We start from the raw sequence: 23,606 nt of genomic DNA on the forward strand, positions 1-23,606 counted from the left end.
AATAGCTTCCCCACCCCCATAACTTGCCTCCCTCTCACAACACTCCCCGCTCCCACTCCCTCTCCCATTCCATTCACATCAAGATTAATTTCCAATTATCTTTATATACAGAAGATCAATTTAGCATATATTAAGTAAAGATTTCAACAGTTTGCACCCACACAGAAACACAAAGTATAAAATACTATTTGGCCGGCGCCGCGGCTCACTAGGCTAATCCTCCGCCTAGCGGCGCCGGCACACCGGGTTCTAGTCCCGGTCGGGGCGCCGGATTCTGTCCCGGTTGCCCCTCTTCCAGGCCAGCCCTCTGCTGTGGCCCGGGAGTGCAGTGGAGGATGGCCCAGGTGCTTGGGCCCTGCACCCCATGGGAGACCAGGAAAAGCACCTGGCTCCTGGCTCCTGCCATCGGATCGGTGCGGTGCGCCGGCCGCAGCGCGCCGGCCGCGGCGGCCATTGGAGGGTGAACCAACAGCAAAGGAAGACCTTTCTCTCTGTCTCTCTCTCTCACTGTCCACTCTGCCTGTCAAAAAAAAAAAAAAAATACTATTTGAGTACTAGTTATAGCATTAATTAAACACCTAAGAGTAATTGTGTATTAATTACAGAGTTCAACCAATAGTTTTAAGTAGAACATAAAAAATACTAAAAGGGTAAAGTATTAAGTTCTTTTTTTTCTTTTTCTTTTTTTGTTTGTTATATAGTTATTTTTTTATTTAATAAATGTGAATTTACAAAGTGCAACTTTTGTATTGTTGCTCCTCCCCAACCTCCCTCCCTCCCGTGGCCCTCCCCTCTCCCACTCCCTCTCCCATCCCGCCCTTCATCAAGTTTCATTTTCAATTACCTTCATATACTGAAGATCAACTTAGTATATACTAAGCAAGGATTTCAACAGGCTGCACTCACACAACCGCACAAGGTATAGGGTATTGTTCGACTAGTAGTGTTGTTTTTAAGTTTCATAGTAGAACACATTAAGGACAGAGATCCTACGTGGGGAGCATGTACCCAGTGACTCCCGTTGTTGATTTAACAACTGGCACTCTTATTTATGATGTCAGCAATCACCCGAGACTCTTGCTATGAGCTGTCTAGGCTATGGAAGCCCCTTGAGTTCACCGACTCTGAACTTGTTTAGTCAAGGCTGTATCACAGTGGAGGTTCCTTCCTCCCTTCAGAGAAAGGCGCCTCTCTCCTTGATGGCCTGTTCCTTCTGCTGGGGTCTTGTTCACCAGGATCTTTCATTTAGATTGTTTTTTGCCACCGTGTCATGGCTTTCCATGCCTGTGAGACTCTCATGGACCTTTTAGTCAGATCCGAATGTCCCAAGGGTTGATTCTGAGGCAGGAGTGCTGCCATTCTATGAGTCTGCTGTGTGTCCTGTTTCCCCCGCAGGATAATTCTCTCCCTTTTAATTCTTTCCTTCATTATTTGCTTACACTGGTCTTATTTGTGAAATCTCATCGACACTTACCCTATCTTTTTGATCAGTTGTGTATTTATACTTATCACTTTACCAAGTGCGTTGGCATTGGTACCTGCCTCCTTGGTAAGATTGAGTTGAAATCCCCTGGCACATTTCTAGTTCCACCATTGGAGGTAAGTCCGAGTGAGCATGTGCCAACCTATATATCTCCTCCCTCTCTTATTCCCACTCCTATGTTTAACAGAGATCACTTTTCTATTAATTTTAAACGCCTAAGAATGATTGTGCATTGATTACAGAGTTCAACCAGTGGTCTTATGTAGAACAAACAGAGCAACAACAACAACAACAAAAATACTAAAAGGAATAAAATATTAAGTTGTTCCTCAACAGTCTAGACAAGGGTTGATCATGTCATTGTCTCTCATAGTGTCCATTTCACTTCAATGGGTATCATTTTAGATGCTCGTTTAGTTGCCATCAGTCAGGGAGAACATATGATATTTGTCCCTTTTGGACTGGCTTATTTCACTCAGCATGATGTTTTCCAGCTTCCTCCATTTTGTTGTAAATGCCGGATTTCTTTGTTTTTTACTGCTGTATAGTGTTCCATGGAGTACATATCCCATAGTTTCTTTATCCAGTCATCTGTTGATGCACATTTAAGTTGATTCCATGTCTTAGCTATTGTGAATTGAGCTGCAACAAATATTGAGGTGCAAATGGCTCTTTTTTTCTCCCCTTTAATTCCATTTGGGTAAATTCCAAGGAGTGGGATAGCTGAGTCCTGTGGTAGTGCTATATTCAGGTTTCTGAGGATTCTCCAAACTGTCTTCCATAGTGGCTTTACCAGTTTGCATTCCAACCAACAGTGGATTAGTGTCCCTTTTTCTCCACATCCTCACCAGCATCTGTTGTTGGATGATTTCTGTATGTAAGCCAATCTAACAAGAGTGAGGGGAAACCTCCTTGTGGTTTTGATCTGCATTTCCCTGATTGCTAGTGACCTTGAACATTTTTTCATGTGTCTGTTGGCCATTTGGATTTCCTCTTTGGAAAAATGTCTGTTAAGGTCCTTGGCCCATTTTTTTATTGGGTTGTTTGTTTTGATTTTGTGGTGTTTTTTGATCATTTTATAGATTCTAGTTGTTAATCCTTTATCTGTTGTGTAGTTTGCGAATAACGTCTCCCATTCTGTTGGTTGCCTCTTCACTTTCCTGACTGTTTCCTTTGCTGTAAAGAAACTCTTCAATTTGAGGTAATCCCATTTGTTTATTTTATCTTTGATTACTCATGCCTCTGGGGTCTTCTCCAGGAATTCTTTGCCTGTTCCAATATCTTGAAGGGTTTCCCCTATGCTCTCAATTAGTTTCATGGTGTCGGGGCACATCTCTAGTTCTTTGATCCATGTTGAGTGGATTTTTGAATAAGGTGTAAGGTAGGGGTCTTGCTTCATACTTCAACATGTGGACATCCAGTTTTCCCAGCACCATTTGTTGAAGAGGCTGTCCTTGTTCCAGGGGTTGGTTTTAGGTCCTTTGTCAAATATGAGTTAGTTACAGATTTTTGGATTGATCTCCAGTGTTTCTATTCTGTTCCATTGGTCTATCCATCTGTTTTTGTACCAGTACCAAGCTGTTTTGATTATAACTGCCCTGTAGTATGTCTTGAAGGCTGGAATTGTGATGCCTCCGGCCTTTCTTTTATTATAAAGGATTGCTTTAGCTATTCTGGATCTCCTGTTTCTCCATATGAATTTCAGCATCGTTTTTTCTAGGTCTTTGAAGAATGACTTTGGTATTTTGATTGGTATTGCATTGAACTTGTAAATTGCTTTTGGGAGAGTGGACATTTTGATAATATTGATTCTTCCAATCCATGAGCATGGCAGGTTTTTCCATTTTTTTGTGTCGTCTTCTATTTCTTTCTTTAGTCTTTTGTAATTTTCATCATAGAGGTCTTTGACCTCCTTGGTTAAATTTATTCCAAGGTACTTTATTGTTTTTATGGCTATCGTGAATGGAATTGATCTTAGAAGTTCTTCCTCGGCCCTGGAATTATCTGTGTATACAAAGGCTGTTGATTTCTGAGTTGACTTTATCCTGCTACTTTACCAAACTCTTCTATGAGTTCCTATAGTCTATTATAGGAGTTTATTGGGTCTGCTATATATAGTATCATCTCATCTGAAAATAGGGATAGTTTAACTTCCTCCTTTCCCATTTGTATCCATTTAATTTCTTTTTCTTGCCTGATGGCCCTGGCTAACACTTCTAGGACTATATTGAATAGCAATGGTGAGAGTGGGCATCCCTGTCTGGTGCCAGTTTTCAGTGGAAATGCCTCCAACTTTTCCCCATTCAATACGATGCTGGCCATTGGTTTATCATAGACTGCCTTAATTGTGTTGAGGAATGTTCCTTCTAACCCCAATTTGCTTAGGGTTTTCATCATGAAAGGGTGTTGTATTTTGTCAAATGCTTTCTCTGCATCTATTGAGATAATCATATGCTTTTTGTTTCTCAATTTATTAATGTGATGTATTACATTGATTCACTTGCGAATATTGAACCATCCCTGCATACCAGGGATAAATCCCACTTGGTCTGGGTGAATGATCTTTCTGATGTGCAGTTGGATTCGGTTTGCCAGAATTTTGTTGAGTATTTTTGCATCTATGTTCATCAGGGAGATAGGTCTGTAGTTTCTTTCTCTGTTGTGTCTTTTCCGGGCTTAGGAATTAAGGTGATATTGACTTCATAGAAAGAATTTGGGAGGATTTCCTCCCTTCCAATTGTGTTGAATAACTTGAGAAGAACTGGGGTTAGTTTTTCTCTAAATGTCTGGTAAAATTTGGCAGTGAAGCCATCTGGTCCTGGGCTCTTCTTTTTCGGTAGTGCGTTTATTACTGGTTTAATTTCTTCCATGGTTATGGGTCTGTTTAGCTTTTCTATATCTTCACTGCTCAGTTTAGGAAAGTTGTATGTGTCCAGGAATCTATCCATTTCTTCCAGCTTCCCCAATTTGTTATCATACATCTCTTTGTAGTGGTTTCTGATGATTCTTTTTATTTCTGTTGTATCTGTTGTTACATTTCCATTACTATCTTTGATTTTACAGATTTGGGTCTTCTCTCTCCTTTTTTTGGTTAGTTGGGCCAATGGTATGTCGATTTTGTTTATTTTTTCAAAGAACCAGCTCCTGGTTTTGTTGATCTTTTGTATTGTTTTTTTTTTGGTTTCAATTCTGTTTGTTTCTTCTCTGATCTTTAGTATTTCTTTCCTCCTTCTGGATTTGGGCTTGATTTGCTGCTGGTTTTCTAAATCCTTGAAGTGCATGGAGAGTTCATTTCTTTGGTTCCTTTCCAGCTTCTTGATGTAGGCACCAATTGTTGTAAACTTTCCTCTTAGCACTGCCTTTTCTGTGTCCCACAGGTTTTGATAGGTTGTGTTATTATTTTCATTTGTTTCTAGAAATCTTTTGATTTCTCTTTTAATTTCTTCAATGACCCACTGTTTGTTTAGGATCATGTTGTCCATTCTCCATATATTTGCATATGGTGTAGAGATTCTTGGGTTGTTGATTTCGAGTTTCACTGCGCTATGGTCTGAGAAGCTTCATGGTATAGTTTCAATTTTTTTGAATTTGTTGAGGCTCCCTTTATCGCCTAGCATATGGTCAATCCTAGAGAACGTTCCATGTACTGGGGAGAAATACGTGAGCTCTTTGGCTGTGGGGTGGAAGGTTCTGAAGATATCTATTAGGTCTATTTGGTCTATAGCGTCAATTAACTCTGTTGTTTCCTTGTTGAATTTCTGACTGGTTGATCTGTCCATTGGTGAGAGTGGGGTGTTGAAGTCCCCTGTTACTATTGTATTTGAATCTATATCTCCCATTAAATCTTTTAGTAATTCTTTCAGGTAGCCAGGCGCCCTGTAATTAGGTGCGTATACATTTATAATAGTGATGTCTTCCTGTTAGTTAGATCCTTTAATCATTATATAGTGCCCTTCTCTGTCTCTTTTAATAGTTTTTATGTTAAAGTCTATTTTGTCTGATATTAGGATGGCCACACCAGCTCTTTTTTGATTTCTGTTAGCTTGGAGTATCTTTTTCCATCCTTTCACTTTCATTCTGCGTGCATCTTTGCTGATAAGGTGTGTCTCCTGAAGGCAACATATAGATGGATTCTCTTTCTTGATCCAATCAGCTAGTCTATGTCTTTTGGTAGTAGAATTAAGACCATTCACATTCAGTGTGATTACTGTTAAGTACTGTCTTTTCCCATTCATGTTTCCTAAACGAGCTGTTTATGTATTTTGAACTTTGTTTGTAGGTGACTCTAGATTCGCTTTTTTTTTTGTAGTGAAGTTCTTGTTTTTGTATTTCTGTGTGTAGCACGTCTTTGAGCAAGTGTTGTAGGGTTGGACGCGTGGATACAAATTCTTTCAGTTTCTGTTTGTCTTGGAAGATCTGTATTTCTCCTTCATTCATAAATGATAGTTTTGCAGGGTATAGTATTCTAGGTTGGCATTGTTTGTCTTTTAAAACTTGAAATGTATCATGCCATTGTCTCCTTGCCTGTAGTGTTTGCGATGAGAATTCTGGGGTGAGTCTGATTGACTTACCCCTGAATGTGATTTGTTGTTTATCTCTGGCACATTTTAGGATTTGTTCTTTGTGTGTCACTGAGCTGAGTGTTGCCACAATGTGTCACGGTGAATTTCTCTTCTGGTCTACCCTGTTTGGAGTCCTGGCTATCTGTTGAATTTGCCTGTTGTTATCCAGCTGCCTTTGTTTGAAGTTTTCTGATATTATTTCATTGAAAACACCTTCCAATCCATTCTCTCTTTCCACACCCTCAGGGACTCCTATTATCCGTACATTACACCGTTTGATTGAATCTTGTAGGTCTCTGACCGTATTTTTTAATTTTTTAATTTCTTCTTCCTGCGTTTGAACTGACTGTATTATTTCTGGAAGTTTGTCTTCGAATTCTGATATTCGGTCTTCTATTTCATCTGTTTGATTTCCGAGGGATTCCACGGTGTTTTTTTATTTGGTCAATTGAGTTTTTCATTTCCAGTATTTCATTCTGGCTTCTCTTTAGGATCTCTAATCCCTGGGCTTGTTTTTCGTTCAGCTCTCAACACTGTTTCTCATTATTTCTAAGTATTCTGATTATTAATTTTTTGAATTCTTTTTCTGGCATAGTTTCAAATTCTTCTACTTCTTCAGCCTCTGTTATGTTCTTCTATATTCTTATTGTGGGTTTTTGTTTTGTCTTTTGGCATTCCGTCTGGGTGGTTTTTCAGGTTGATTTCCCTCTGCTATGGGCTGCTGTGAGTCTGTACCAATATCCAGTGTAAGCTGGCTGATCTGCCTTCTAGAGTTTGTTTGTTTATTTTTTACTTATTTATTTATTTATTTATTGTAACTTGAGTGGGCTGGTGTCAGGGCTTTGAGGTGCCAATCTCTGCCCCTTGGGGGACTGGTTTCCTTGTTCCTATGTTCGCCCTTACGTGTCTCTGCCTGGGGTTCATTGGTCAGCCACTCTCTTTTGCTGCACCTCCTGCGTGAGGAGTGTCAAGTAGCTCCAGACCACCTTTGGACTCTGCCAATGCTGCTTCCTCCTTCAGAGCAGAGGCCAGCCTCCTTTAAGCCCGAATGTAAACAAGCAAAATGGCTGCACTCTGCCCACTGCAGCTCTGATTGTGGGTTGGGCGGTCCTCGGCTTCCAGCGCTGGTGCGAACACACTCCTGCTGGTGTCCTGCTCCTCAGGCGTCCGCGTCCTCCTCGCAGGTCCACCCTGTCTCCCCTGTTCTGGAAGAGCTTCCCTTTCCCCGAAACTACAAATTCTCACCCCTCTTTGAACCTTCCCTTCCCGGTCCATCGGTGTGCTCCCTCCCTATTCCACCATCTTGGAACACTCCCTGTGTTGTTTTAAAATGAAATTACAGGCATACAATAAGAAGTGTCTCTCCTATATAGTATAAATAATATGTGATTGCTGTTGAAATGGACATTGCTTAAAATAATTATTTATTATTTAGCTTTACATTGATTTTGAATTTAATGTTTGTTTTAAGAATTATCTCTGTTTTCATATTTAAAAACAATATTTGAGAGGCAGGGGCAGGAGAAAGAGAGAGAAAGAGAGAGATTGGGTGCCAATCCGGTGGAATACTCCTCAAATACTTACATCAGCTGGGACTGAGCCAGTACTGAAGCTGGGAGCCAGGACTACAGTCCAGGTCACCTGTTTGGGTTGCAGGGTCTCAATTACTTGAGCATCACCACTGGCTTCCAGGGTCTGCACTGGAAGGAAGCTTGAGTCAAGAGCTGGAGTCAAGAATGAAACCCAATAGAAGATGCAGCATCTAAACTGCTAAGCTAAGCACTTATCCTACCTATTTTTATTTAAGTATTACTTTCTAGAAGACCCTTTTTTGCGCAGATAAAATATTGTGTTCATGTAGAGTTTACTATTTAGTTGATATTTATAAAATAATGGGTTTTATTTTTTAATCAGTGCCATTGACTTGACATAGGAAATCTGTTTTTGTTTGATATTTGATATGTTTTGGGATCAAAGAGTATTAAAAATAGTTATATTAATAAATTCACTTATTACTTGGTCTTAAATTGTTGACATTTGAGGTTTTTCCCTTTTTTCATAAGCTGTTCTTGATTTCAGGTCTTAGTATAAGGTGCTTCTTAGTCACTACAATGACTTTTAAAGACCACCCGTGATCATAGTTCCGTATTAGCCAATTTATTTTACCTTTGCTTTCAGGTAGGGTCTTTCTTACCTGTCCCTCATTCCCTCTTGTTACTCCCTAAATGTCATAATTGTATCAAAATCTTTAATGCCAATTAATATCAAAAGACATCCCTGGGGCTCTAAGTGCCTTCAGTAAAACTAACCTTTAAAGGTGGGGAAGCCCAAGAGACCATTAATAATCCACCTTTTTTTCTCTATCCAGATATTTGAGTTCAACTAAAGTTCATTTTCCAGAGACACCAGATGAAAACAAACTGTAGACAGTCTATATTGGTCAGGACTCTTTTTAAACACTATAACATGACTGTTCTATTTTACTTGCTTTATTGTCTTAATTTGAGAAGCTTCTTGGAACATATCTGATATAAGCCAGATTCTTTCAAGGCAAAAAACCATCCAGTGATTCATAATATAACAGATGAACACTAGTTTTAAAAATAGGGAAGGCAGAGAGAGAAAGAGCATTTGTATGTCTTTGATGACTTCAGATTTAATTTGTCACATCTAATTCCCAGTAGCTTCCTTTTTATTTCAGTTTCCAAGCTTCATTCTCTAGTGTCACAGTCAGGAAATTGTGTACTTGCTGTCAAAAAGCATTTACAGGCTCCCGACTTGATTGAATCAGTGATTCCTTGTTACTAAGTTGACCATGCATGTTTATATGGATCCTCAGACCTAACAAAAATTATGTCAGAATTGACTTTCCAAGAGTGAATATAAACATGAAATCAGAAGCAGGATTTTCTTTCAAGACCTAGAAAACTGTTGTCAAAATATCACTTTTTACCCAAGGAGTCTTTTCAGAACTGATAGGAGTAAATTATAAGTAATCAAGTTATACTGTATTTTATGTTTGACAAAGACCAAAGATGAACAGAATTTCCTTTTTTGAAGATAAAATTAGCACGACCTTAGAATGGTGGACAAAAACAACACCCTTCAGGCACCCAGACATCAGATATGTTTACTTTTCTAACGTAGACAGGAGTGTCTCCTCTTTTCTCATTTATATTTTGGTTAGATGACTCTAGACAAAGTAAATTATATTTTGGCTTCTAACTCCAGTGTTAAAATTATTTCAGAATATAAAATCCTCTTTGACATTTGTTATTAGTTTCTGTTCTTAGCCCAAGAAACTCTTAAATATGGATTGTACAGTAGTGTTTCATATGCATACATTTTGGGAAGGATTTAGCAACAGTGTTTTCTTTGTCTCAGGAAAAAGTTGTAGTTAATGTGTTCATAAAGAAGGTACTAATGTTGCTTGAATGCTGTGAAAATTTGTCATTAATGTTTAAGTAATTCTACCACGTTCAAGGAAAATATATTTTCTGGATAGTACTTAATGGGCAGAACCTATAGAAATTATATTTGGCTATGTATAGTATGAAAAGATATGTAGAAGGTCTCTGGAGTTAGAATTAACCCAATCTACAAGGTTGATATAGACACAAAAACTAGGGACACCCACTCAATGAAAGCTGACAGTTTGAATAAAGCACACGATTCCATAAAGATGCAACACCAGGAGATGAAAGCTTAGCTATATAATGGTTTCCAGTGTGGATAACATAAGGAAACTCAGTGTTGTAAGTTTCCAAAATCAAAAGTATGAATGAATGTATTTGTGACAGGTGGGTCAAGCTTGGGTTTAGCATTTTCTTTGAGTAAAAATGGCATATGGTGAAACCTTTACTATGAAGAGAACATGATGTGCACTCAGTCTGGTTTAAGCAGAAGAAAAAGGAAGAATCCAGTTCTCATATCTGGAGTAAAAGGTGATAACTACTCTTTAAGAAAAAGGCAAGAATTTCAGATTAAGAACTAAGACTCACTGTATTGCTAAGCCAGCCTTGTTATTCAACTTGAACTACAAATCCCCACTGAAGTTTAAAATTAGTCTCGACTATGAGAACAGGGTTTACCTGTGAAGTATGAATCAAATGGTCTTAGAAGTGAAAAAAAGGGTCCAGAGATCATTTCATCACATAATACTTCATACTCCAGCCTTTCCCTACAGTGATCTTGTTTGAGTTTTGAAGGGTTTAAAAATACCAATATTTCTTGGTGTGTGTGTGTGTGTGTGTTTGTGTGTGTGTGTATACATGCACACATACATATATCTATATAAAGAATGGGTAGCAGTAGCTTCTAGATTTTATTTTAGTGTTTTTAATCCCATACAAGTTAATCTGATCTCTTTTCTTGTTTAGTCTTTGAAATGTTGTACTTCTGTTATTATCAATAATACCTGTTTAGTACATATACCTTCTATGATTATTTTGTTTTACCTTTACTTAGATTGAATGTTATTTTTAAATACTATTCTAGAAAGAGCAAAATATATTCCCAGAAGAATTTTTAATTTTTTTTAATTTTTAAAAGTTCTATAAATATAGTCATTGTAGTCATTTTATGGTTACTTGGATCCTCATGTTTTCCAAATTATTTTTATGCACTATTTTGTTATTTCCTTGTAAAGTTGAAAAGGATCATTTATCTAGATACCTTAAGTAAGGAAGCTTTCCAATGATTAAAGATATTTAAATATACTTTCAAATAATTAAGAGTAATCTAAAATATTAATACCACATGTATGAATGGTCTTCAGAATGTCCATAGAAAGATCTGTGCATCAGTTGCTTTTCTGCACCAAAGGAAACTTATCTTTCAGTTTAATTTATACCAACTTTTTGAAGTAACCTTGTATATTCAGGTTATGAATCTAATGTACTTCTTTGGTCATAGTTTGATGACTACCATGTTTAATAATAGTGCTATCATTAGATCTGGACAAGAAAGAAACTTGCCCTGGGCTCTGTACATTACAGGGTTTGTCATATCACAAACAAATACAGTAAATGTATTTAAGACACTTAAGTGTCACGTCACTCAAGATTCAGCACTTAGCATTGGCATAGCATGTCCTGTAATCCTAGACATCCACTCTTGTTATTACATCTGAATTGTCTATTGCTAAGTGATAGATTTTTCCAAGTTAGTGGTTTGATACAATAAATACATATTATTTCTCATAGTTTCTGTGGAGCAAAAATCAGAGAGTGGCTCATGAGGTTATAGTTAATACTTTGGCGAAGGATGCAGACATCTGAAGTCTTTACTGGGGCTGGAGGATATGCTTGTAGGTTGACTTACCGGCTACCCAAGTTGATGCTAATTGTTGGTGGGTGGTGAGGGGAGTTTTGCTTATATAGCATGGAACCTTTCCAGTGAGCTACTTCAGAGTCTTCAAAACATGACTTTGGCTTCCCAGAGTGAGTGGCGCATGACAGCAAAGTGGAAGCCTTAGTGTTTTATGACTAGACTCAGATATTCCACACTGCCATTTCTATATTCTAATGACCAAATAAGTCATCCCTGACTCAAGAAAGAAGGGAATTACACAACAGAATGGGTAACAGGGAGTGAAGAACATTAGAGTCTATTATGGATTCTTGCTTCCACAGTTCTATACTATTTAGGCTTCAGAGAGATTCATCTCCATTCTCTTGCTTATGTCTTCATGTCTGAATGCAAGGAAAGTTTGCTGACGTTGAAAACAGAAACTGCTTGAGATTATGGTGAGGATTTGAGCAGGCAGTAGAAACAATTAAATAAGATGGGAAATAAATTAATTACTGAATTTTCATGTTAGCATGAGTGCTGTATAATCTTGCATAATTTAATATTACTAGTAATTCAAAGCTTCTATTTTCTTGCTTCTCTTACTCTGATTTATAGTTTCAGAGGCAGTAGAATTAGTGCAGTATTTGTATGTAACATTTGCACTTGAAAACTGAGAAACATTTTGTATTGAACAATTTGTAATCTTAAATTTACATTTATATAGGTAGAGACAACAACATTTTGAGCATGATAAAATTTTTACATTTATAACTGCAGATAGACATTAAATGCTAAAATGATAAAATTATTAAAATATAAGTATTTAATAAGATTAAGCTAATTGTTTGAAAAAGTAAATTTAGAAAGGTCCATTTTTAATTTGATATTCATTAAGTATAATTTTTTTCTTTTTTTCTTTTCTTTTTTTTTCTTTTTTTGACAGGCAGAGTGGACAGTGAGAGAGAGAGACAGAGAGAAAGGTCTTCCTTTTGCCGTTGGTTCACCCTCCAATGGCCGCCATGGCCGGCGCACTGCGCTGATCTGAAGGCAGGAGCCAGGTACTTCTCCTGGTCTCCCATGGGGTGCAGGGCCCAAGCACTTGGGCCATCCTCCACTGCACTCCCGGGCCATAGCAGAGAGCTGGCCTGGAAGAGGGGCCACCGGGACAGAATCCGGTACCCCGACCGGAACTAGAACCCGGTGTGCCGGTGCTGCTAGGTGGAGGATTAGCCTATTGAGCCACAGTGCCGGCTAAGTATAATTTTTGATAGAAAACAGTGATAGAAAAATCTTTGTGGAGATGATACACTTAAATTTTTCAATACTAGAAGCAATGTGAGTTGACTTATACTGAGCATTAGCTGCAGTAAAACTTGTAAATAATATTTTATACATTCTCTAAAGATAATTTGATTACCAATTTTATTATTTGTGTTACTTTTGCAACACCTTAAAATGGGAACCATTTATCTCACAGTGTCCATGGGTCAGTAGTCCAGGTGCTACTTAACTAGGATCTCTGCTCAGATCATAAGGCTGCACACCAAGGTGTTGGAGGACTGAATTATCACCTAGAGGTTTGGGGAAAAGTTCACTTCCAGGACCATTTAGATTTAGGAAGAATTTACTTCCATGAGGTTGAAAAACTGAGGATCCTGGGTTTTGTCTATGGGCCACCTTCAATTCTGGTGCACTAGATGCCATTCCAGAGGTGATCTGCAGTTCTTTGCCACATGGGTGTCTCCAGCAGAACTGCTTGCTTCATGTATTAGTCAGCTTTTCATAACTTTATCTAATGGACTTAACAAAAGCTATATAAGGAAGAAAAGGTTTGTTTCAGCTCACAGGTTCGTGGTCTAACATTGCACAGCCCCATTGAACTGGTGTCTGATGATGGCTGTGGATGGCAGAATGTGTGTGGAATGAGGATCACATGGTGACTCTAGAATTGTAGAAAGACAAGGAAGCAATACTCAGCCTTTATAACCAAGCCACTTGCCAGAACTACCTTCCAAAACACACCCATAATGACTAAAAGTTTTCCAACTTAACCTGCCTCCTACACACCCTTAAGTCTCCCATTAATATATTGATTATTAATATTAATTCATTGACCATTAATGTAAAACTTTGGAGACCAATCATTCAATACACAAGCCCTTGTAGGTCTCCCAAATGATTATCTAACCTTAACACTTCATCAATCCCATAAGGGAAATCTCTAGGTTCAGCATACTAAGGCACAGTGTTAAACAGTGTCATCTAATCATGGCACTGACCTCCCAGCACCTTTGCAATATGCTCTTGGTTCAATGAGGAAAATCATAGGTGTTACCAAAATTCAAAGGCAGGGCATTTTACAGAACTGTAGATACCAAGACAGGGAAATCATTTAGTATCACCTTTAATGCTGTTCAGCCCACTTAACAGTGTAACTGAACAAGAAAATTATTCACAGCTTGGAAAGCAGATGAAATCCCTGAAATATCATGTTTTATATCATAAAATTTTGCATCTGTTCAAAGCGATGAAAATGTAAGAGAGAGAAACAGCATAGAAATGACAATACAAATCAGGTGTACTCATTAGAAGCTGAAGATGTCCACTCACAAGATTGGCAAGTTGGGTAGGAAAGGCAAACTCTGGAGCTTTGTTATCTCCCTTGAATGATAATCCTGGAAAATAAGCCCTATGTCCTTTGGCAGTGTGAGGGTATTTCTGGTAAAACAGGAGTTCATTCAAATTAATTTAAATTAATAATGAAGTTAATGCAAATATAAAAGAAATATAGTATTTCATTTTTGCAGCAGTCTTTCAAGTAGAGAAAGAAACTGTAGACACTATTTTTTGTATTCTAAAATCAAAGGAGAAGTATTTTGTCACTGTTCTATATTATCAATCAGTCCTGAGATTCAAGTTTTGGCAATGAAGATATGTGACTATAAGCTTTCAGATTCATGTTTAAAAGAATATAGAACCTCCCTTACAGTAAATAAAGGTATATAGTTCCTAGAACTGAAATTACAACTGAATAAACAACTACCAAGCAATTATTTATTAGATAATGTAAACCACTGACATGATGTTCTTTAACAGGAATTAGTTATCCAATATATAGCCAAATATAATAATTCTTTTTGTGGCATTGACTGTAACATATTTGAAGGTTTGGTATAAAATTATTTCAAAAATTGTTAATAAACATCAACATGTAAGAAGGATAAAAAATAATAAATTATTTATTGCTAGGATAGAAAAATAAAATGAAAAGAATTATTTAATGGACAATAAAATAAAAGATAAAGATTCAAAAAAACAATAGAATTTCTTTAACTATTAAAAATTTTAACTGATATATAATAATCAGACATATTTATGGGGTACCATGTGATATTTTGATACAGGTATACATTGTGTCCATTCTGGGTAAATCTATCCCCTCAAACACATCATTTCTTAATGTGAAAATGTTCAAAATTGTTTCTTCTAGCTTTTAAAAATTAAACACATGTATTACTCAGTTTAAATAAATTGTATCAGGGTAAACTCATCTAATACACATTATTTTGAACTACCAGAAGAACAGGAAATTGGAATTAACAAATTTTCCACTTTTTAATGCTAGATATAGAAAGTGCAATTTTTGTGAGAAGTAAAAAACTGTCTACAGTTCTGTCTCCTCATTTCTCTGCCCTCTTCCCTCTCTTAGGTAGGGAGAAGTCACTAATTTCCCTAGGCACATCCTGTAGGCAATCTTGAGTGACTTTGTAAGGATTTTTCATTTTGTTCTGTAATCCTACTTCTTTTTCAGACTGGTTATTCCTCTGCCTTTCAAGAACAACTTTGTTGAAATAAAATTCACATATTTTAAAATTTACCCATTTAAGTGTATAATTCAGTGGGTTTTAGTATATTCAGAGTTGTGCAGCCATAATAACACTGTCTAATTTTAGAATATTTTCATTATACCAAAAAGAAGCCCACTGCTCATTAGCAATCACTCTCCGTTCCTCCCCCCATATCACCAGCCCCAAGTAACTACTAATCATTTTATGTCTCTATGGTTTCGCTTATTCTGGACCTTTCACATTAATCATGCAATGTGTCCCCCCCACACACACACATTCTTGATTATTTCCCTGAGGTTTTCGGAAAGCCTACTTGTGATCTGACAGGTCAATCATTTTTAAGATTTCAGCCTTATAACAATATTTTCCTCTATTTTTCCATTACCTCTGCATCATAAGTATTTCAAATAAAATATTAACTCATACTGACTAACAAGATGTATTGCAGATTTGTAAGCTTCTTGACAACAGAATTTGACTTCCAAGACAATGAAAGCAAAATGCATGTTTGAACTGGAACTGACTTTGAGGGGTGTATGTGTTCAATATGTTTGACCACACAGATGGTTTTTACATTATCCTCTGATGACAAAATAAAACAAATTGTGCTTCTAGTATGAATTAACTCAGTGTTAGAAACATACTTTCTCCCCATTGTTAAACTGTCTTTTAAACTTAACCCATTCACAGTTATATTGAGGAACCAGTGATTTTGGGCCAACTGTTAAACATATTTAACACTAACTCAAATAAAGAGATAATAAGAATCTAATGATATACTTTAATTTCTGTAATTCTATGAGTTTTTAAAAGTGACTATTATAACATTTTTATGTTTTTATTTTTATTTATGTAAAGAGAACAGATTTCATGTATTTCATAGATGCGGTTCTAAGGAGATAAACACACTTCCCTTCCTCCCCCCTCCCTCACCCAATTTCCCTCCTTCCCTCCATTCTTTTCTTTTCATTAATCTTTACAGACATAATTTTGATCCACTGTATTATCACAGGCTTAATTCACCACTAACCATAATATTCAACAAGTAAGTAGTAGGAAGACCACAGTTACACAGGAGAATAAACAAGGGCTAAAACAAGTCATATCAAAAGATGTCTGTTTCATGCCTACAAATTTTATTGCATTCTATATTAACTACTACATATCAGAGAAAACATGCTATTTGCCTTTCTGGGATTGGCTTATTTCACTAAGCATACTGGTTTCCAGTTGCGTCCAATGCGATGTTTATAATAAGTCTTGAGACCAGTGTTGTGGTGCAGTGGGTTAAGCCACTGCTTGTGACACCAGTATCCCATACGAGCAATGCTTCAAGTTCTGGCTACTTTGCTTCCCATTGGATCCTGCTAATGTGCCTGAGAAGGCAGCAGAAGTTGGTCTAATGCTTGGGCCCCTACACCTATGTGGAGGACTGGGAAGAAGCTCTTAGTTCCTGGTTTCGGTCTGGCCCAGCCCTGCCATTGCAGATATCTGGGGAGTGAACCAACTGATGGAAGATTTCTTTCTACCTGTCTGTCCCTCTCTTTCTGTGTAACTCTGTCTTTAAATAAATAAATTTTTAAAAAGTAAGTCTTGTAAATATTTTTATATATTGGTCTTTTAAAAAATGACATTAAAGTTGAGAAGTATAATGGTAAATCTTTAGAGAAAGAATATGAGAGGCCTTCAAAAGCTTCATGGAAAATATATATTATGAAAAAACTATGCATGGATTTCAGGTTTTTGGCACCAAAATAAACTCACACTAACTTGTTAGAACATGTCAGAACAAGATCTGGTTTGAGGCCCTAAGAAGGATAAGACAGGTGTTTGTAAAGGGTCCTACCAGACAACATGAATTCTGCTAAAATTGCAAGAACCAACATCAAGTGATGATGAAATATGGATGGTAGAATGATGAAATCTTTGATGGTTGTGAAAAGTTTATGGCACAATATCCCAAAAAAAGCAGCAGTATGTACATGGATAACTCACATTGGGAAGAGACAAAGGTCCAGCCATGTGGTACAGGAGGTTAAGCTGCTGCCTTAGACACTGGTATCCTAGTGGTGGGTATTAGAGGGTGGGTTCCAGTCCCAGTTTCTGTGTTTCGGATCCTGTTTCCTGCTAATGTGCCTAGGAAGGCAGTGGAACATGGCCCAATAACTTGTGTCTCTGCCACCTATGTGAGAGACCCAGATGGAGTTATTGGCTCCTGGCTTCAGGCTGGTCTAGCCCTGCATGTTGTAGGTATTGGATGGTGAAGAGTGAATAAAGGTCTCTCTCCCCACCAACCCTGTGTGTGTGTTTGTGTGTGTGTGTGTGTGTGTTGTGAATACATATGTGTATACATATGGCTCTGTTGTCCTTCCATTCAAATAAGCAAATGTTTTGATTTATTTTATTTGAAAGGAAGATTGAGAGAGAGAGAGAGAGGGAGGGAGGGAGAGAAAGAGAGAGAGAGGTCTTCCGTCTGCTGATTCACTCCCTAAATGGCTGCAATGGCTACGGCTGGACAAGGCCAAAGCCCGGAGCCAGGAGCTTCATCTCCCACATGGGTGCAGGGCCCCAAGGATAATGTTACAAAGATTGCGTTGATACCGTTAAATACTCAAGACCCTGAGTATGTTAGAAATGGGCTCTTACTTGGTGCTGTTACTTTCAAAGTGTTTTGAACTTGCTGGGGCTTATGTTAAGAAATGAAGTTTGTAATTTTTATATTTTAATTCCATTATGCACAACAGTAGAAAAGTGTTGTCCCATTGTTAAAAATAAGAGTAGCTGAACACTGAGTTACTTTACAGTAGATTTTATAATGATAGTTTCTTTTACTTCATTATCTTTTATCATTTCACAGCACAGAATTCTCAGTAGACATTTGAAAGGCTTTAATTTTCAGTGGCAATATATTTTATATTTACAGTGTTCATGCATATTATGTCTTTCTCCAATAAAATTACACTTAAAGGACTTTTTGTTGGACATGTTGTAACTTGATGAGTTAAAGTATTCAGTATAGCATAGTAGGAAGAGATGAACTCTGGAATGCAACTGCCTCCATTCCAATATCATTCCTGTCAACCTTTAGTGGTCTGACCTGTGCAAGTGAGTATACCTGCTTGTGCTTTAATTTCCTCAAATGCAAAGTGAGCATTCATATTTGTACCTATTGTGAAGATTAAATATTATAATATATATATTGTGTATATATATACACATATATATTGTGTAATATATATATATATATATATAATGTGTATGAGGCTCTGGCACCTGATAAGTATGATGATAATTCTTTCATTCTCTTTGATATGGGCATAGGAGCAGTATATAATGACAAAGATAGCTAACGTATTAATCAGCAAGAAGTCTTGATTATGTTCCCTCTCATTTAGTGATTTTATATTTAACAATGAACACGTTTCTGTCTTCTCCAGCTTAGCTTTCAGAATATATTATGTCGTGTGTGTTATCATTTTGATAAAATATAGATTTATTGTATGTAAAACCATTAAAGTATAAATGAAACTACAAATGTTTGCTGTTTTACAATTCAGGGGAAATAAATATCTTCTATTATTATATTTTTATAAGAAAACACAGCAAGAATGAAATGCTTATGTTTTAAAGGCTTTAACAACATTCTTCCTCTTTCTTTGTGCCAGGGTTTTCCAGGTGACTTTGGAGAGAGAGGCCCTGCTGGTCTTGATGGCAGTCCTGTGAGTACATCGTGGTAGCCCAGCATTACACTTTAATGTCATTCGTACTCCACAACAACTGTACTTGCCATCCTCAGTACCATATTTTTGAATAACCACTAGTAAGACAGTTTCCAAACCACAGTGCACACTCCAATTTGTGATTTTTCAACATAGGAAATAACCAAAAATGTTATGGATAAACTCCATCATGGTATAAATCACACATGTTAATTATTTTGACTGTGTTAAATGTGATTGCTTAAGCAACATATTAAAATATATGATCATAATACTGATATTTATACATAAAGATGCTAACATACCTCATGGTAAAACTATACACTCAGTGCTTATTCTTTTGAACTCAGACCTTCTACTTTGGGATTATTCAGTTAGCAATGTTTCAGACTGGGAAAGAGTTACCATTCTAAAATCAGTTTAATGGCATTATCAAAGTTATCAAAGAATAATGATAGATTGTTGTAGCTTCACTTTGTATCCTCAAAGAGCATATCCCTAAGAATTACAATTATATATCCTTTTCATAGGATCTTAAAGATAAATTAGAAGGAACCTCAAAATCCTAGTAGCAAAATTGGGAATTGTTCCAATTTTAGGAAATAGTTTCTTTTGTACTTCTTTTTCAAGTTAACTACATTAACTAATTCAGTCAATTTAAACAAGGTTTGACTTGTTGTAAATAATGATAAGTAAAAGTGGAATTGATTTTCAAATCAATTATTAAAAACTTGAATGATATTTGATGTATAATATTTACCATTTTCTCTTTCCAATGATTCTGGGGAAATTCCCATTTCAGGAATGATAAAGTAAGCATTATTTAAGGTTTACAAAAAAAAAAAGTAATATTTATCTAGTGTGAAGATATATTTGATGTTTTGTCAATTACATATCATGAAGTATATTACAATTGGACTCAAAGTATTTAAAACTTTAGTTGAAATGTTTTTTGGAGAACATTTTGAATCTTTTAAATAGTTCAGATGCAAGAGAAAAATAGATATTTTTAGTTTATCAGTTTTAAGAATTTGAAATGCAAAAAAAAGGATTAGTAGGACTATCACTGTACTTTGTGTGATGTCAATAATGTTACACTGGCATAGAGTGGATTAGGAATATTTTAGAGTACAGAGTATAATAGAATGAGTTCCAAAAGACAAATCACATATCAGGTGAAAATGTATATTAATCATTAAAAATCTGATATTTATGTAAATAATATAAGTGTTGCTAATTCCTTATATCTGTATAGTACCTTATAAAAATTTTCAAAACTTTTTATACATAGGAAAATTTTATTCTGATATTTACACCCTGTGAAACTTTGTTTTTTAGATGAGATAAATGAAGTTTAGAAAATTTAAATAATGTGCTTCAAAAGAGTAGACAGTGTTGTAAACTAAGAATGCTAACCATTTAGGCTGACCACCTGTCTTTTCATACAAGTCATTTCAAAAATTAGTGGAAAATGAAATTAAAAGGTAAGTTTATCTTAGTGTAAAACAAATTGAATCTGTGCATTTTTAATCATAATATGCATTTTCCATGACATTTTTGAAGGCCTATCTTGAATGTTGATTATGGTGGAGTTTACTTCCTTTATTAAATCTACAGGAGGCATTGAGAGTTCTACATCCTAGCTAAGTGGTAGTCCTTGCATCCTAAAGCATGGAGCCACGGAAAGTTTTTGAAGAACATAAACTGCCTCCATAGTTTTCTACATCTCAGAAAGATGCATTAGAGTATAGACGTTTCAGAAGTCAGCTGAAGTAGAAGATTAAGTTTGATGTATTCCTTTCTAGAAGTTTCTATATTCATCTTCAGCACATACCTTTAACAGCAGGAAATCATATCTAATAAATTTTGCACATTTCTTTTACAATAGGGACTGGTAGGTGGCATTGGTCCTCCAGGGTTTCCTGGGCTTAGAGTGAGTATCACTAAATATTATTCTCATAAAATATCTTTTTGAATAATTTATACTTGTTAGATGTGTTTTCGAAACTTAGGAAAATGAAAAGTTTTAGTGGGTTTCAACCTTGCTCAAATGTATTTGTCAATTATATATGACAATCAGGCAGGTATTATGCATCAGAAAATTAATTATGTTTTGTAACAAACTAAAATAACACTATTTCTGTAGATTTGTATATGTGTATATATGTATACCTGCATCGTTAAAGGACACTTAGTCATGGCTTTCCTCAAAAGTGTAAGACATAGGATAGCCATTTCTTTCCTTGGAGATAGTCTTCTGTACCATCTAGTCTGGAGAGCACTATACCTAAACACAAACACAGGGATTTTAGGTAATAGAAGAAAACTGAAGAAATTGATACGAAAGCCATGTTAAACAAAGGTAGGAGCGAGGCTTCACCAACAACATTTAACTTTTTAATACCTAATTTGTTTATTATAATAAAAAGCGAATGAGTACGCTATGTGACCCCTTAATCAGTTTTTATTCACTGGTTTCAAATCTGAGTTTCAGTGGGGTTTCTGAAACAGGCAAAACAGAATTCAATAAAAACAATTCTATGGAGGCCAAACGAATGTCATGCGGGTGAGCAGTTTCTATTAAATCTTAGATTATTCATTGGAGGAAACCAACTGCTATTTCTGATACATACTCATAAATATATTTCTCTGAGCCCTGCTTATCATTTGTGACAGGGATGTGAACTGCACATATTTAATGTAAAGTTAAAGCAATTTGCATTACCATTCAGCTAAGCTAAAGGCAGATTTGACATATGTTTATGAAATCTAAGTAGCCTAATGAGAATAGAACTGTATAAGAAAACTACCCATCGCTATGTAAAAGTGGAATGTGATCATAGGCAAAGATAAGATAAAAACCACTTTAGAGTTTCTTTAACACTTGAAGTGGGTAATTTAGATTCCAGGGGTTTGTGCGGTAAACTATAACCACAATATTTTTTGCCTGAACACAGGTCTTCTGACTCCAATTTTAAAATGTTCTTTCTTCTACCTTTAATCACCCCGAATCACAGGATGACAGCTTAGTCAAAGGAATAAATTAGGAGCTCTGTTATTGAAACTGTGATCAGAATAAAAAGTTTTAACTTTATATTTTGGAATGACAGGAGTTTGAGATACAGAGTCAAAGAATGGGGATGAGTCTAAAGTGTTTAAACATTAAACTTCTGTTACATACAGCAGCAGTAACAGCAGCAATATTAACAGTAGTATCTCACATCTGTTCAGTATTTTCTTGGTACTAGCCACAATTGTTAATGTTATTTAAGTATTAGAATAACTCATGACCACTTAGCATCTAACTGTTTGAGCCCCAAACAGTTCTGTTTGAAGGCAGGTAGCTTAAATCCAGAACCCAAAATTGTAAATATCATGTTATAAATCACATCCTGAAAATGTATAATACCTTAAAATGTTATTTCATTTATAATATTATTTATAATGATTTATAAATATCTTATTTTAATATTATATATTTGTATTGTTATATTTATTATATAATAATATATAAGCATAATATATAATATTTTATTTGTTGATAATACCTTAAAATACATATTATCTACTTCTGAGATTTCTTCAATTTCTATAAGAAGTTCTATGTGAATATAGAAAACAATGGACCATGTTTTTTTAGGGATTTTTCTTCAAAATACAGAACAGGATTATATCTGCAGGTGATAGTAAATGTCCTTATCAATAGGTAGAGAAAAGTGGGCAGAGGGGTAACACGCCAGAGATGCTCTTCATGTGTTCTTCATGTAACTTATTAACTTTGGATTAGTTCAGAAGCTTCCATTATTACCTTTATGAATAAGACCAATATTCTTCACATGGTCTGGGCCATCTAGCTTGTTTTACTGCTTTTCTACATTGAGAAGACTTGACTTTATGCCCTGGCACAGCTGTTTATTCTCAGATTCCTGCAACATATCTTCTACAATACCTTCTTTGCTCATATTTGTCTACCTGAACTATATGACCTCTGCTTACCTGACTTTGTCTTACTTATTTTATTATCTGTATGTGAGGTTTACAACATGATGTTATAGGATACAAATAGAGAGTAAAATGGCTACCACAGAGCAGCAGACTCACATATCTATCATCTCAGTTTTTTAAAAAGTTAACTTTTATGCATCTCTCAACTCCAAGACGTAGAACAGTGCCTGGCATATAATAGTGTACAGTAAAAAACTGCATTTTCCATCTGTTCTCTTTCTCTACTCATCCATCAGCTAATGAGAAAAGGTTCTATAGAAAAGGAAATGGCTAATGATATTAACAGTTAACTACCTTTGTAATCCTCATCTCTCCTACACTGATCTCTCTCTCTCTCTCTCTCTCTCTCTCTCTATATATATATATATATATATATATACACACACACATGCACACACACATATATATAGTACTTTATACTGTTCAAAGTAGCTGCACATACATATCTCAATTACTCCTTAATGAGTTGCAAAGTATAAAGCATATATTATTACCACCATTTATGTTCATGACTTTTCTTTGAAGATTTATTTATTTATCCGAAAGGCAGAGTAACAGAGTGGCAGAGGCAGAGGCAGAAGGAGAGAGGTCTTCCATCTGTTGGTTCACTTCCCAAATGGCCACAACAGCCAGAGCTGGGCAGATCCAAAGCCAGGAGCTAGGAGCTTCTGGGTCTCCCACATGGGTGCATGTACCA

General features: G+C 36.1%; 1 protein-coding gene across 1 annotated transcript in view; it reads left to right on the forward strand.

The window, feature by feature from the left end:
* COL24A1 (collagen type XXIV alpha 1 chain) overlaps positions 1-23,606 on the forward strand; it is a gene marked incomplete at its 5' end in the record, with an annotated part of 418,086 nt that overhangs the window by 109,370 nt on the left and 285,110 nt on the right. The window contains 2 exons of the mRNA XM_089299394.1: positions 18,851-18,904; positions 20,793-20,837. Coding sequence (XP_089155520.1) covers positions 18,851-18,904; positions 20,793-20,837 — 99 coding nt within the window. The remainder of the gene's footprint in view (positions 1-18,850; positions 18,905-20,792; positions 20,838-23,606) is intronic.

Source organism: Oryctolagus cuniculus, chromosome 7, assembly GCF_051225735.1.
Source record: "Oryctolagus cuniculus isolate XC-2025 breed Fujian yellow rabbit chromosome 7, ASM5122573v1, whole genome shotgun sequence".
Lineage (NCBI taxonomy): Eukaryota > Metazoa > Chordata > Mammalia > Lagomorpha > Leporidae > Oryctolagus > Oryctolagus cuniculus.